Source organism: Eumetopias jubatus, unplaced genomic scaffold, assembly GCF_037043125.1.
Source record: "Eumetopias jubatus isolate StellerSeaLion01/CBP00866 unplaced genomic scaffold, mEumJub1_p1.0 scaffold_13, whole genome shotgun sequence".
Lineage (NCBI taxonomy): Eukaryota > Metazoa > Chordata > Mammalia > Carnivora > Otariidae > Eumetopias > Eumetopias jubatus.
The window spans coordinates 8,301,808-8,316,204 of record NW_028274819.1 but is presented as its reverse complement, the minus strand read 5'-3'; the positions used below and the strand labels follow the sequence as shown (position 1 = coordinate 8,316,204).

General features: G+C 53.2%; 1 protein-coding gene across 1 annotated transcript; it reads left to right on the top strand.

The window, feature by feature from the left end:
- The first annotated feature begins 1,056 nt into the window (after window positions 1-1,056).
- On the top strand, window positions 1,057-13,444 carry NAA40 (N-alpha-acetyltransferase 40, NatD catalytic subunit). Its single transcript, XM_028118328.2, has 8 exons — window positions 1,057-1,162; window positions 6,887-6,982; window positions 8,747-8,799; window positions 11,525-11,620; window positions 11,699-11,857; window positions 12,031-12,114; window positions 12,580-12,657; window positions 12,947-13,444. The coding sequence occupies exons 1-8, from the start codon at window positions 1,157-1,159 to the stop codon at window positions 13,086-13,088; spliced, it is 714 nt and encodes a 237-aa protein (XP_027974129.1). The 5' UTR covers window positions 1,057-1,156; the 3' UTR covers window positions 13,089-13,444.
- The last annotated feature ends 953 nt before the right edge of the window (window positions 13,445-14,397 follow it).

Here is a 14,397-nt window from a genome sequence, read left to right as displayed (position 1 = left end):
CCTCCTTTTAGCAGACAAGTTCTGTGAGGGCAGTACGTTTTCTGTTTGTTATGGTTGTTTTCTTTGCCGCGGGGGGCATTGCCTAGCCTATGGTGGCTATTTGCTTGAGCGCCCGTTTTGGGGCCACTACTGCACTGAGCACTGAGGGTGGGATCATGAGCCAAACCTGACGAAGTCTATGAAGCTTAAGTCTTGGGCAGTGGTTGTCTCATTTTCCCAAGTATGACTCTCCTTGGGGCGCTCTCAGGAGACTGGCTCCACCCCGGGAGATCGATCCTGAGGTCGGGCGCAGGGGTGTGCACGGGGCACACAGCTCCCCAGGGACTGGTCTGCTCGGACGGACTGGACGCCTGAGACCTCATTTCCACAGCACCACCCACTCTCCATTAAACAATTGTTCCATGCCTGTCTCCCCTCTAAACAGTGAAGTTTTGGACTGCCCCTCTCTGTGGCCCCCGGGCTCAGCACAGCGTAGACGCTGGTAAATGTTTACTGAGACTCAGAGCGAATGAATGGAGGGTGAATGAATAGAAGACGGATGAATAAATAACGGGACTCTGGTTAGAGAAGGAATTTCAAGAGTTCAAGATCTCGAAGGTGGGAACGTTTACAAAGAGTTCCCCCTGTGCCCGAGGGTTGCAGGAGGGGCTGGGGCTTCCGAGGTCACGACGCGTTTGGTCCTGAGCGAGGGTGGCTGCTCTGCTGGCGGCCCCGGGCCGGGCCGGCCGCGGAGGGGAGGTGCGCAGGGGTTACCGCCGCCACACACCCGGCAGCCTGGCAGCGCGCTTCTCCCGGCCAGGCGGCCAGGCGCGGCCGTTACCATAGCTACAGACACAGCCAGGAGAGGAGGGGGGCGGGCCCGGGCGCTACGTCATTCCCAGCGCGACGCTGCTTCGCGCCTCCCGCCTCTTTCGGGTGCTAGACCCTCGGCCCGCCTCCCCGGCTCTCCACCTGCGCGCTTCCCCCGCTCGCGCCCTCCCCCGCTCTGCGCCGGCGCGGTGCCCGCCAGGGCGCGCAGGAGAGCCCGCGAGGCGCATGCGCGGTGCGGGGCCCGCCGCCGCGCTGGTGCCGCTGCCGCCGCCGCCGCCGCCGTTGCCGCCTCCCTGCCGGCAAGTGTGGGAAGGAGGAGCTGAGGGCCGCCGCCGCCGTTGCCGCCATGGGGGTGAGTGAGGCAGGGAGAGGAGACGCGAAGGCCGGGAGCGCTCCCCGCTCCCCTCGCCCCCTGCGCCCCCATTGTTCCTTGAACCCCCCTCTCACGTGACCCCCGACCCCCTCCGGCCTCACGTGACCCCCAACCCCCACATGACCCGACTCCCACATTCTAAGCGTCCCCACGCTCGGCGCAGCCCGGGGATCCCTTGGGGAGCCCCCTTCTCCGGGCCCCACCCCTTTGGGTGTCCCCCGCCCCTCGCGTCGCGCCCTCCCCCCCGGCTTCCTGGCTGACCTGTTATGCTCTTGGCCACCCCCTAAGCCCCGCGCGGTCCCTGGGGTACCCCCCACCCCCAGGGGTCACCCATCACCTGGCTGTCACCTGCTTCACGGCTTCCCACATCCTAGGCCTCCCCTGGCTTGCAGGGAACTGAGGCCCAGAGAAGAGGCTCCCAGCCAAGGTCACACAGGCAGTGAGCAGGAGCCAGACCCTGCCTCGGGCCTCCCCAGCCCTCGGCCACTGGCTGCTTTTCCCGCTACCCGGATTCTCGCTGAAGCCGGTTCCCCTACACTCTTTCCAAACCTCTCCACCAGGTTCCTCCTGCTCCTAAAACGCCCTCTTCCCTTCCAACGGAGGCCTGCTCTCTAGGCCTCCCAGATGCAACAGAGTGGTTTTGATGATTACTTGGGTCGTTAGTCTAAGTGCTGCAGGTGGCTTTGCATGGGGGAGCGGTGCAGAAGGTGAGCAGGGAGGGGATTGGTTTGGGGGGGGGCTGTCTGATGGCTTCAGCCACAGATGGATAGTGACAGAACAGGTGTTCTGTGTGAGGCAGCCCGGAGGTGCGCCCTTCCCTGGCATGTGCCGATAGAGGGCTGGGCAGAAGTTATTCAAGTATTTCTGTGAGTTCACCTTCCTAAGTTCCAATTAGAGTAGTATCAGTCACTCTCCTGAAAATGGAACTGGCCCTTCCTGGTACTGTGTAGGTTAGTTTTTACCGGGAATTTTCACCACCTTTAGGAAGCCCTGATTTGGGAGCCAGAGATACCTCAGTTCCAGCCCCATCTTCCTGGCTAGCAGCATGATATTGTGCCAGTGAGGTGGCCTTTCTGAATTTGAATTTCCTCCTCTATGTAATGTGGGTGATGATACCCGCCCCCCATATTATGTGAGAATTAAATGAGGTAGTGGATGCAGATCGTGGCTGTTGTTTTTGCTTGTATTCTCACTTTTATTGTAGTTATCTAAAATAGATTTGTGCTATTTTTAACCCATTGGTTTGTCCCTCCTGTTGTTAACCTAGATTTTCTCTCACTCAAGTAGTTATTGACTGAACAGATCAACTTAGACAAAACTAGTCGTCTAATCCATGTCGAAGCACTTTATGTAATCTGCGTCAAAACACTTTCATCTTGTTTCAGCAAGGAATTTGGGGTACTATGTACTTCGTATGTAGAGAATCAAGTCTGGAGACCTTAGGTATATTTAACCCAGGTTTTGGTGAAAGGTCCCAAACCTCAACTCTTGTTGAAATGAGGTAAAAATCTGTGTCCCTGGTATCAGTCGGTAAGTGTCTACCCAGCGCCAGCCACTACAGACTGAGCAGCAAACAAGAAGCATAACATGCCATTCTTGTTCAACACTTCCTCATTGGTTGAGTTGAAAGAGCAAGCCTCAGAGATACTGCGACCCTTGCTTCCTTTAGGGCCTCCACGTTATTACTCATACTCTACAGATGTGTTTCTCAGAACGGCCCCTGCCTAGTCTCTTCTGGCCTAAAACTCACTGCAAAAAAGAGAAACTTGAATCTTCCTCCCTGAAACAATGCTGGAACCTTCTCATTATCCTCATTCCTCCTGGATGGGGGCTGTGGACTCCCCACCTCAGTGTCAGGAAGGTCAGTGTTTGTGGTGAGCACCATCTGTGGGAGGGCCCTGCTCCATTTGACAGATAACCTCAGGCTAAGAGAGAGAAGCATCAGATGGAACACCCTTCTCTTCAAAGTTCTTCCACCCTTGCTGCCACAGATGTGTTGTCTTTTAGGAATTAGAGTGTAGATCTCTGGCTCCCTTCACCAAAAATGGAGGTTTTTTTCTGGATCCTGGATACTTTGTGGGGTGAAGGTATTGACACTGAAAATTTAAGAGCTGCCAAATCTCTTTTCTGAAAGGTGCCTCCTGCCCCCATCTGTGTGCTTTTTGTTTTGGAATTTCTCTGTGTGACCTGGCAGTCCTAACTGCATGTGGAGATACTACTTCGAGAGGCAGAGCAGGGGGAGGGGTTTCACAGCTGTGTGTGAAAACACTTATGTCACACTTTATAAAAAGTGCTGTGTACATGTAATTGATGTTGTGGAAGAAGCGTGGATTTTAGGGTTCAGACCTGGATTTGAATCTTGGATGATTCATTCAGCAGTTATGGACTTAGTACCTACTGTTTGCTGAGCACTGGGTGTACATTGACAGATGAAGCCAATGTGACCTCTCCCTCATGGAGTGTTACAGTCTGGCGTAGAGTGGAGGGAGAGGGTGGTAGGGAGAGACCTCTTTGAGAATTCTGTTCACTGGCTCTGTGACCCTGAAAGTTCTCTAACCTCTCTGTTCCTCAGTTTTCTCATCGAAGAAGTGGGCACACATAACTTGTTATTTAAAATAAAGCCTCTTTATTAAAGCATTAGCAGAGTGTGTGACACTAGTGGATCCTTGTAAACAGAAGTCCTTATTTTTTATATCTAGTACATTGTATCATTTTGTCCTCACAGCAGTCCTGTGAGGTATAAGCACTGTTAGCCCCCTTTTACTGATGAGGAGATTGAGATCCAGAGAAACTAAATAACTCGCTGAAAAGAGATTAAGTAACTTGCCCAAAGTCACACAGCTACTAAGTGGAAGAGCTGAGAATCAAATCCAAGTCTCTTGACTCAAAATCCCATACTCTTTTTATTATATAAAGCTCCCTTGGGAAAGACACTTAACCACAATGAGCTTTACTGTTCACTGTGCTTATTTCCCATTTTAATTAGGAGAATTTTCCTGTGTCCCTGCAGGATAGCCTTACCTCCACGAGGCAGGGCAAAGCTAATTGGAACAGTAGGAGACCACTTTTCCTAATGTGTGCTAGGTTTGAGGGAGAGCCCCTGCCTGTCTGCCCTGGCCTGCTGCAGCCTGCCACATACCCCATGTGCAGGCAGCGAAGCACTTAGGGGTCTCTTTCATTATCTGCCGTCTCGGGCCATGGCAGCCCCGAGCCTCGCTCTGAGGATTGTCTGGCTGGCCTGTTCCCTTGCATGAATGAGCCCATAAATCTCCTGGAGGCCTGGGGTTGGCCCTCCTACTGCTTGTGCTTAGGAATTACTTTCTTCATGGGCTTAGAAATGAGATGCTGTGGCGGGAACCCACGTTTCAGTGCTTTCTGGGTCCCGGGAGTCACACTTTCCTTCCAGCACCTTTGATCTTTTCTGCTCTGTATTGTGTGAAGAGAGAACTAGTGTGCAGGGTGGAGGAGGGGAGCTTGCCTCTACTGTAAAGGTGACCTCTGACCTGTCCTTTCACTCATGTCCCCATTTTCCCGGAGATGGCCTTGCTTTCACAGGTCATGCAGGGGCGGCGGGAGGGGCACTGGCCTGGCCTGAGTGATGCCAGGGCTCATGTTCTTTCCTGGAGGCCGGCTGTCTCGGGTCTCCTTACCCCTCCCTCAGTGGAGAGGTAGGGCCTGGGGCAGCACTGCGCCGGCCGGCTCGTCGGCCATCACCGAGCCAGAAGCATGGTGAGAAATGAATTGCTACCTTAACGGCTCCTAAGCTCTGAACTTTATCTTGGCAGGACTGAGAAGGAAGGTCTTTTGACATTGATGTTGGCCTTCCCATTGGGGGACAGCAGGGCTGGTGGAACAACTGGCCCAGCTCCCGGGGTTCAGTCCCCTTCTGCTGTTTACTCGTGGGGGACACTAAACAAGTCACACCATCCCTTTGAGCCTCAGTTTCCTCACGTGGGAACGGAGGTGCTGGTTTTTGCCCCGAGAATTGAAGCAGATGTTTGCAAAGTACTTTGCGAGCTGAGTGTATCTCTCAGTGTTGTTTTGAAACTCAAATTCCCAGAGAAGAAGATGGGTACTTTAAAACCTGTGTGTGGTCGAAGGGGGCTGGTTCTGTCGCCTCCAGTCCTAGTGTGACGAAAACAGTCTGTTCTCTTCTGTTTGCTCCTTCCTTGAGGGAGGTAAGGAATGGGATCTAGCCGGACTTCCAGCACAGTGGAAGGATAAAGGATAAAATAGCTGGTGTTGGTTGGGCGAGTTTACACCTAGAAGAGCAATCCCTCTTGCCTCCTGGTCGCTTGAAATGAGAGTTAGGCAGTGTTATTCCTTGGAGAGCTGAGGGTAGAATTATCCCGAGAAAGTTTTCCAGCATCTGATTTTTCAGCTCCCCCTTTGCTGGTGCCGGCGTCGGGGCTAAGGTGCAGTTGTAGGGAGTACAGCCTCTCTGGTGAGCTCAGGAAACCCAGGGGTGGAGTCAGAAGAGGCAGTGAGGTGGGTAAGAAAGCAGAGCCATCCCGCCAGTGCCTTTAGGTGCCTTCGGGATTTGGGCTGGCTTTTGGGGGGGGGGGCGGACGGCGAGCAACTCTGGATGCATGTGCCGCTGCCGTGTTCCTTGGGAGTGAGAATGAGTGAGCGCATGTCCGAGTAAGTCTCCCCGGCCTCCCACCTCAGAGAAGGTTTGATGAGAGCCTCACTCACCTCATTCATCGGATGAGGGCGGGAGACACAGAGAAGGACTGGGTGTTGCCCGAACACCACTCTGAAGAGCAGGAAGAGGTTCTGGGTAAGGTCTGTCAGATTCCAGCACATGGGCGCTTTTTCCTGTGTTCCTAGCTTTTTACAGGAGGGCAAGAGGGTCCATGTAGGCCTGAGAGAACCCCACGGGAGCCATAAAATAGGATTTGCTCTGTATGCAGTTGTGGGTACTTTGCCATGGATGCCTCTGTGCACAGACACTCTCCCTTTGCTCCCCCCCCCGCTGCTGTGTGCCCTGCACCATGGCCTTGCGCGCCATGTGTGAGCATGGCCTCTGTCGCCAGGTGAACCCCCTGAGGCCCTTCACTCCGCCCTTGTAGATACTAGGTGTGCAGTGTGCCTGCCGCTCATTGCCCTTGGCCGAGCAGCGCTTCTGGGGAACAGTTCTGTCTTCTTAAGCCAGAGTGCCCTGGTCTCAGCTTAGGGGACCCAGCTCCCAGAGGGGCTCCCCCAGACCAGATCTTTGTCTCTGGAAGCTGGCAGACACTGAGAAGGCTTTGAATAAACTTATCCTTAGAACAGCTCTCAGCGGCTACCTCAGATGCCATCTCCTCCTTGAAACCTGCCCTGAATGTGTCTAAAATTAGTTGTTCCTTCCTTAGGAGGGAATGGATGAGTGCATATTTATTAGGCACCTGCTGGGGACCAGGCTGTCTTGCAGGCATTGTCATATGCTCTGACTGGGTCCTCACAGTGACCCAGCAGTCCTCAGGGTCAGTACTCTTTCCGACAAGGAAGCTGAGGAGTCTGGTGATGCTCCCGAGCTCTCACGACTAGAAAACGCTTGCATCTTTCCCACCCCGCCAAGTGTGCAGCAGTCAGGATTGGAAGTTGTTGCCACTGGGGCCAGGCCTGTGGGCTCAGGGACTGACTCTAAGGTTCCTCAAAGGGAAAGCCCAGTCTTGGGTCGGCCACAGCCCTTCCAGCCAACTTTGCTTTTCCCTGTTGCAGAGGAAGTCAAGCAAAGCGAAGGAGAAGAAGCAGAAGCGGTTGGAGGAACGAGCAGCCATGGATGCAGTCTGTGCCAAAGTGGACGCTGCCAACAGGGTGACTCCCCTCGTTCCCACGTCCCCTCCTCCTGGAGCTTCAGCTCGGTTTTGCATTCGACTTCTTTTGGCGCCACCCTGTGGCAGCATTTTCTTATTGGCCCGCTGAGGAAAATGAGCCCGGCAGGAGAGTTGCCAGGAGGGCCAGAGATTGGCCTAGGTGTGCAGGGAAATGTGGATTCAAATGGAAGTGGCTGGCTGGTTCAGTCGGTGGAGCGTGTGACTCTCCATCTCGGGGTCATGAGTTCAGGCCCACACTGGGCGCGCTGCCTACTTTAAAAAGAAAGAAAAAAAAAAACAAATGAAAGTGGCTGCTCCCCTCTGTGGGTCTCCTTCCATATCAGTAGAAGACTAGGGTCTGGAGAAATTTTTGTTAGGATTTTGCATTTTGGAGAGGAAACGTCCCTGGTAAAATGTGGTATAGTTTTCTCATTCATTCCTTCAAACATTTATTGACTGACTGAAGTACCAAAGGCTGTGCTGGTACCAGGGTGGGGGGGGCAGCAGCCTGGTTCAGGGGGCCACAGGCTTGGCTTTCAAACAGACCTGAAGAGATTCTGGTCATCCTTCCTGCTCCCATTTCATATCACATTTTTTGTTACGCTCTCTTTTTTTTTTTTTTTTTTAAGATTTTACTTATTTGACAGAGAGCAGAAGTGGGGGGTGGGGGGGGTTGGGCGGAGCTGCAGGCAGAGGGAGAAGGAGGCTCCCTGGGAGCCTGACACGGGGCTTGATCCCAGGACTCTGGGATCATGACCTGAGCCAAAGGCAGACACTTCACTGACTGATCCACCGAGGCACCCAGTTTTTTGTTACTCTTTTTTTTTTTTTAAGATTTTATTTATTTGAGAGAGAGTGAGAGCGAGCATGAGCAGGGGGAGAGGGAGAAGCAGACTCCCCGCTGAGCAGGGAGCCCCATGTAGGGCTCGATCCCAGGACTCCGGGATCATGACCTGAGCCGAAGGCAGACTCCTAACCGAGCCACCCAGGCGCCCCTTCTGTTACTTTTTTAGCCCACCCAGTAAACAGTCCACATTTATAAGGAGGTGGTTCAGAGACATGATTGTGCCATTGACCCAGTGAGGTTAGTTGGGGGCTTCTTAGAACTATACAGTTGAGGGGTGCCTGGGTGGCTCAGTCATTTAAGCATCCGACTCTTGATTTCGGCTCAGTTCATGATCTCAGGGTCATGAGATCTAGCCCTGTGTTGGGCTCTGCCCTCAGTGTGGAGTCAGCTTGAGAGTCTTTCTACCTCTGCCCCTCCACCTGGGGCGTGCTCTCTCTTTCAAAAATAAATAAATAAAAATTTTTTTTAAATGTTTAAGAAAGAAAAAGTATGCAGGTGGATGGGGCACTTGGCTGGTTCAGTTGGTAGAGCAGGTGACTTTTGATCTCAGGGTCACAAGTTCAAGCCCCACACTGGGCATGGAGCCTACTTAAAATAAAAAATAAAAAAAATGCAGGTGGATCAAGTGGCCTCCGTCTTTTGGGTCATGTGACCTATAGGCCAGTGTTAGTATTAGGCTAGTAGAGTCTCTTCCAACCTTGTGAAATGACGCGCTGACTTAACTCTCTTGGGCCTCCTTACTAGAACCTTCCTACATGTGATTTCAGAGCTGAGGCAGATGGAGAGGCTGTCTGGGGGCTGCTCCTGGGCCGGGAGCTGAGCCTCCCATTGTGGGTCTGCACGCTGTCTCACTTCCGGGCAGAGTCTGACTGCGCCATGCGTGTGTTTGTGCCACTCCTCTTCTCTTTCCCTCCACAGCTTGGAGACCCTCTGGAGGCTTTCCCAGTGTTCAAGAAATACGATCGAAATGGGTAAGTGTTCAGCACTCCTAACTGTTGAGTGTCTGAAGGAATTCATCTTCCCAGAGTATGCTTCCTCTGACCCAAATTTTCTCATTCTTTGTTAGGAAAAAGGAGAAGCTATGGCGAGTGTCTTGTTGATATAAAAGCCCCTGGTTAGGGTGACAGAGGAATCCATAAATGAGCAAAGATTGCATAATCTTATACTGATGTTTCTTTAGGATTTGATATTCTCTCCGGGTGAAGAATAGTAGAGCTGAAATGAACTTGAAAAATCATCTAGGCTGACTTCCTCCTTGTATGCAGGGGGGAACCAAGACTCAGAGAAGCTGAATAAGATTTCTGAGCCACAGAGTTTCTCCCTGGCTGCTGAGGGGGCTTTTAATTCCCAATCTAGGGCTCTTTCCCGGAGTGTATGGTATGATTGTTAAAAGCCACTTACTGGCTGTATGACCCTGGACCCTGGACTTAACCTCTCTGTACCTCCATTTTCTAATCAGCAGTGGGTCTAATAATAAATGGTTTCATCAGGAGGATTAGGTATAAAGTGCTTGTGCCTGGAGCTTACCAAAACCTAGGTCAGTGTTAGCTGTTATTACTACTTGTTATTGTTGCTAATCCAGTTTACTGCTGTAGGATCTGGGTGAAAGCCCCCTTCCCCTTTCTGTCCTTTTGGTTTATAGAATAGGAAGCATAACCAGTCTTACCAGAGCTACTTTGGCTTAGAGAAAAACAGGGGTTATGGTTTTAGAGAATCACAGCTATGGGTTTCAATCAAAACTGTACCTCTAATTAACTGTATTCAAACAAGCCACACTCCTTAAGCCTCATTTTTTGGGTTTGTTAAATGGAGTGATGATGCCAAACTTGGAAGGTCATTTTAAGGAGGAAAGAGCATTATATCCAGTTCTGTAAGTAGCAGTTGGTATGAGTATTTTAGTGAACAAGATAGATAGATGTAAATACATGAATTATGAAACGAACAGTTTAGTAGGTGACACTATATCTGTTTTTCGTAGCTTTGTCTGAATTGCATAGTATCACATTAACTTTTCCTTCAGACGTAGTACAGTTCCTCCAGTAGCCATGCCATTCATTGTCTGGGAAGTCCTCTGACACAGTTTAGAGATCCCTTCCTGTGATGTCTTCTCATGTTCCATATTCCACGCTCCTATTTACTTTCAGAAATAGTGGAAGAGTCCCGAAGCAGGCATTGCCAGCTGACTCTAGGCTCCTTTGGTGCCTGGGATTTTGTGTTATTTGTGTGGCTGTGATCCTGCTTTCATGTACTTAACTGAAATAAAAAGAGAGAGAGAGGGACACCTGGGTGGCTCAGTCGTTAAGCGTCTGCCTTCGGCTCAGGTCAGGGTCCCAGGGTCCCGGGATCAAGTCCCGCATTGGGCTCCCTGCTCAGCCAGGAGCCTGCTTCTCCCTCTCCCACTCCCCCTGCTTGTGTTCCCTCTCTCGCTGTGTCTCTCTCTGTCAAATAAATAAAATCTTTAAAAAAAAAAAAAAAAAAAAAGAGGGCGCCTGGGTGGCTCAGTTGGTTAAGCGTCTGCCTTCGGCTCAGGTCAGGATCCCAGGGTCCCGGGATCGAGTCCCGCATTGGGCTCCCTGCTCGGCAGGGAGTCTGCTTCTCCCTCTGACCCTCCCCCCTCTCATGCTCTCTCTCTCTCATTCTCTCTCTCAAATAAATAAATAAAATCTTTAAAAAAAAAAAAAAGAATTTAAAAAAAAGAGAACTCAGATTAGTGGAGAATTCATACCTGCAGACCAACCTTTGGAAAATAGACGGCTGAGCCAGATGGAAGGCTGTATTGGGGCGTTTCTGACTACGACATGGTCAGTACTTACAAAGAAAGGAAGACTCTCTAGAGCCAAGAAGTTCCGAATGTGTAAGGCTGAGCGCACGTGCAGCTCATATGGCAGACCAGACAGCAGAGGTGACAGGCATTTCCAAGGGGGACGTCCTCGGAGGGGTCGTGTCAAGGGCCATTGGAACGTCCTGACCTGGGACCTCTCTAAGGACTTCGTGTCCCTGACTTCGGTCCTGTCAGAATGCAGCACTGCCTGGAGATTGGCCAAGGAGCTGAACTGTGGTTTACTAACGTTTCCCTCAGAAGTAAATAGATTACGATACCTTAATGTCTACAGCATGTGTTGGTATAGGAAGACAGTGTGGGGTTGGACCCTGCCCCACCCCGTTTGGTCGGCCAAGAGGACCCACTGTTTCCTCAAAGGAAGTTGCAGGCCGGACCCCTCAAGGGGGTTATGAACCATGGCCTTCTCAAAGGGCCTGAGGTGACCCAGCCACTTTCGAGCTGATGGTGAGGAGTCTGTTCAGAGTCTAACTGCCTAAGGGCAGGAACTAGAGGAACTGAGGAGAGTCCAGTGTTTATAGCAAAGTGCAGAAGAGAGGCTGGAAAAAGCAAAGAGGTAGTGGAGAGGGATGGAAGTGTACAAAGTTCTGAGGCTGATAAGGGCCTCTCAGGGCAGGCAGGAAAATGGGACTGTGGTCAGGGTGGTGGCCCGGCGATGACAGTTGTTAATCTCAGCCCAAAAGGCTTTGTTTGTTCAGCAGCACCTTCTGTAGTCACGTCCCGCAAGGCGGGGTGCAGGCTCGGCCTTTCTCTGTGGGTGAACTGAGATCAGGCCCACTGCGCCGTGAGGCCATCAGGGCAGCAGGCCGCGCTCGGGCCTGCGCCGGCTCCACATGCCGCCTTTCCCTCTTCTTCAGGTTAAACGTCTCCATCGAGTGTAAGCGAGTGTCTGGACTGGAGCCGGCCACTGTGGCTTGGGCCTTCGACCTGACCAAAACTAACATGCAGACCATGTAAGCGCGCCCCGACGGGGGGGCCCTCACTCCTCCCCTTCTGGGCTGCCCCGCCCTGACTCCCCCGACATTTCCCAGGTATGAGCAAAGCGAGTGGGGCTGGAAGGACCGAGAGAAACGCGAGGAAATGACGGATGACCGAGCCTGGTACCTCATTGCTTGGGAAAGCAGCTCGGTTCCTGTTGCCTTTTCTCACTTCCGCTTTGACGTGGAGTGCGGGGATGAAGTCCTGTACTGGTAGGAGCCCCAGCTTGGGGTAGGCCGTGGGGAGGGCACACCGGCGCTGCTCTAGGCACTCAGCCGGGTGGCAGAGTCCACTGTGCCGGTGTGGGTCTGCGGGCTCCCAGGGCCCTAGGCTCCTCTGATGGGCCCTGCCTCCCCGTGCTCACTTCGCTGCTTTCTTCATCCAGCTACGAAGTGCAGTTGGAAAGCAAGGTGCGGCGGAAAGGCCTAGGGAAGTTCCTCATACAGATCCTGCAGCTCATGGCCAATAGGTAAGGGCGTCCCCCACCCCCACCTCGTGTGTCATTCCATTGGAGGGATCTGCATCTGAGCCATCCACTGTTCTTTGAGCCTCTGTGGGCAAGGCTCATAGGAATGTTTCGGAAGAAATGCATCTAGAACACTCTCAGTAAAGATACTCCCCACCCTGCTGTGACTCCAGATTTTGTACGTGTGGCTCAATGCAGCAAGTGCTTCTGAGCCCTTGTTGTGCCTGAATAGTGGGGTGCAGAGAGGAGGTGAAGCAGTCAGTCGGGTGGGGGCCCGATGCCCGTGCAGTCTGGTCCGCCCTGTAACGGAAGCATGGCGTGCTGTGTGTGCCCAGCATGGAGGCTAGAGTTGGGGCTCAGAGGAGCACTTCTCAGGAGCAAATGGGAGACAGCAGGCAGAGACATGAAAGAGGAGGCATGAGTTTCTGTTTCTCTTTCTGGAAGGTGTTCTCTCTGCTTTCTTTCCAGCACACAGATGAAGAAAGTTATGTTAACTGTATTTAAGCACAATCATGGCGCCTACCAGTTCTTCAGAGAAGCGCTGCAGTAAGGAGCTGGGCCTTGGTGTCCTGGTGTGGGGCCCTCTGGGGGGTGGGGGGTGCCTGCCCCAGGGCCTTTTTACTGGTCCTGGCGCTCCTTCATCCTGAAGGCTGAGCTCCCAGTCCGGTGGTCCGTGGGAGTAACCTGGGGATTGGTGAGATGGCGTGGGCATGCCCTCTGCCTGCGCCCTCGCTCCTAGGGCTCTCGTGAGTGTGGCAGGTGGAAAAGTTCCCGGGCTAGGAAGGAAGGCAGTCAGCTACCTGCAGCCAAGCCTTTCCTCTTGCTTTCCTTGCAGATTTGAAATCGATGACTCTTCCCCCAGCATGTCTGGTTGCTGTGGAGAGGACTGCTCCTACGAGATCCTGAGCCGGAGGACCAAGTTTGGGGACAGCCAGCACTCCCATGCGGGCGGGCACTGTGGCGGCTGCTGCCACTGAGCTCCCAAGCTAGAATGCTCTCTCCAAGGCCTTTCCTCTCCCTGGGCTCATGCTGCTGGCCAAGTGCCCTCAGAGCTGTGGCCTCCTCAGCCCTGCACATGCCAGGCTGCAGCCTGAGAGCACAGAACCCTGGAGTGGAGTGGTCCGAGCTGCCCGTCCTCCACTCTCCTAGAAGAACAGAGTGCCCTGAAGGAGCAGAGAGGAGAGGGTACTGGGGGAAGAGCTGACGGAGGCCGGGCATGACGGGGGCCTCTCACAGCGGCTGCCTTCTCGCTCGGCCCTTGTGCCCTTGAGTGTGAGGTTCCCCAGCTTCTCTGCAGATGGGTTCCTGACAAGCCCCCCCCCGCCACACACACACACACACACACACACACACACACACACACCACACACACACACACACACACACACACACACACACACACACACACACACACACACACACACACACACACACACACACACACACTTGGACAAATGGGGAGTTTTATGCCCACCTTTATAAAAGTCCCAGAGCCCTGGGTCAGGGTCTGGCTGGTCCCCAACAAGGAATGGACTGAGTGCAAGATCTGAACATAGAGCTAGGCTTCGCAGAGAGTCCTGTTTCGTAGCTGAATGCTCTGATGGAGACTGCGGGGAGGTCTTTTGTGCCACAACACTGGGAAGCAAGGGAGCTCTTTCTAGCTGTGCTTCTATGGACCCACAGTTAGTGTGGAGGCATCCCAGGGGACCGGCCCGTTAGGAGGAAGGCTCCATCCCTCTCTGCCTTGTTGTCAGTAAGAGGATGAGAGGACCGGGAACAAGGTGTGGATGGGGGCTGGGGGGGGCTCCCCCGGGAAGAGAGTTGCTTCTCTGGGTTTTCGGACTTTGCTGCATTCTAGATGAACCTCTTAATCTCCTGGCAGCGACTCGAGCTCTCCCTTCACAGAAACAAGCCAGAGGTCCTGCCAGTTCCTGTCCGTCGCCTCCCTACCACTTGTCCCCCGGCTCACCTCACCCGATACCTCTATTCTTACTCTCAAGGAGGGAAGATTACATTAGGGAGCCCCCCCATCTTCCCCCAGAAGGACCCCTCGTTCCTGGCCTTTTCAGTGCTACTGCCTCTCATATCTTGGTGCTGATCTCTCTCTGAAGGTGGCGCTGCCCTTTGCAGAGAGCCCCCAGCCAGCAGCAGGCCCCACTGCCTGCACTCCCCAGCCTTGCCCCTTGCTGCCTCAGTGAGGCCTGGTGCCACTGCCCTGGCTGGCAGCTCAGGCTGCAGCAGGAATGCCTCTCCGTGGCCAGAACCACTGCTCTTCTCTCTCTCTCC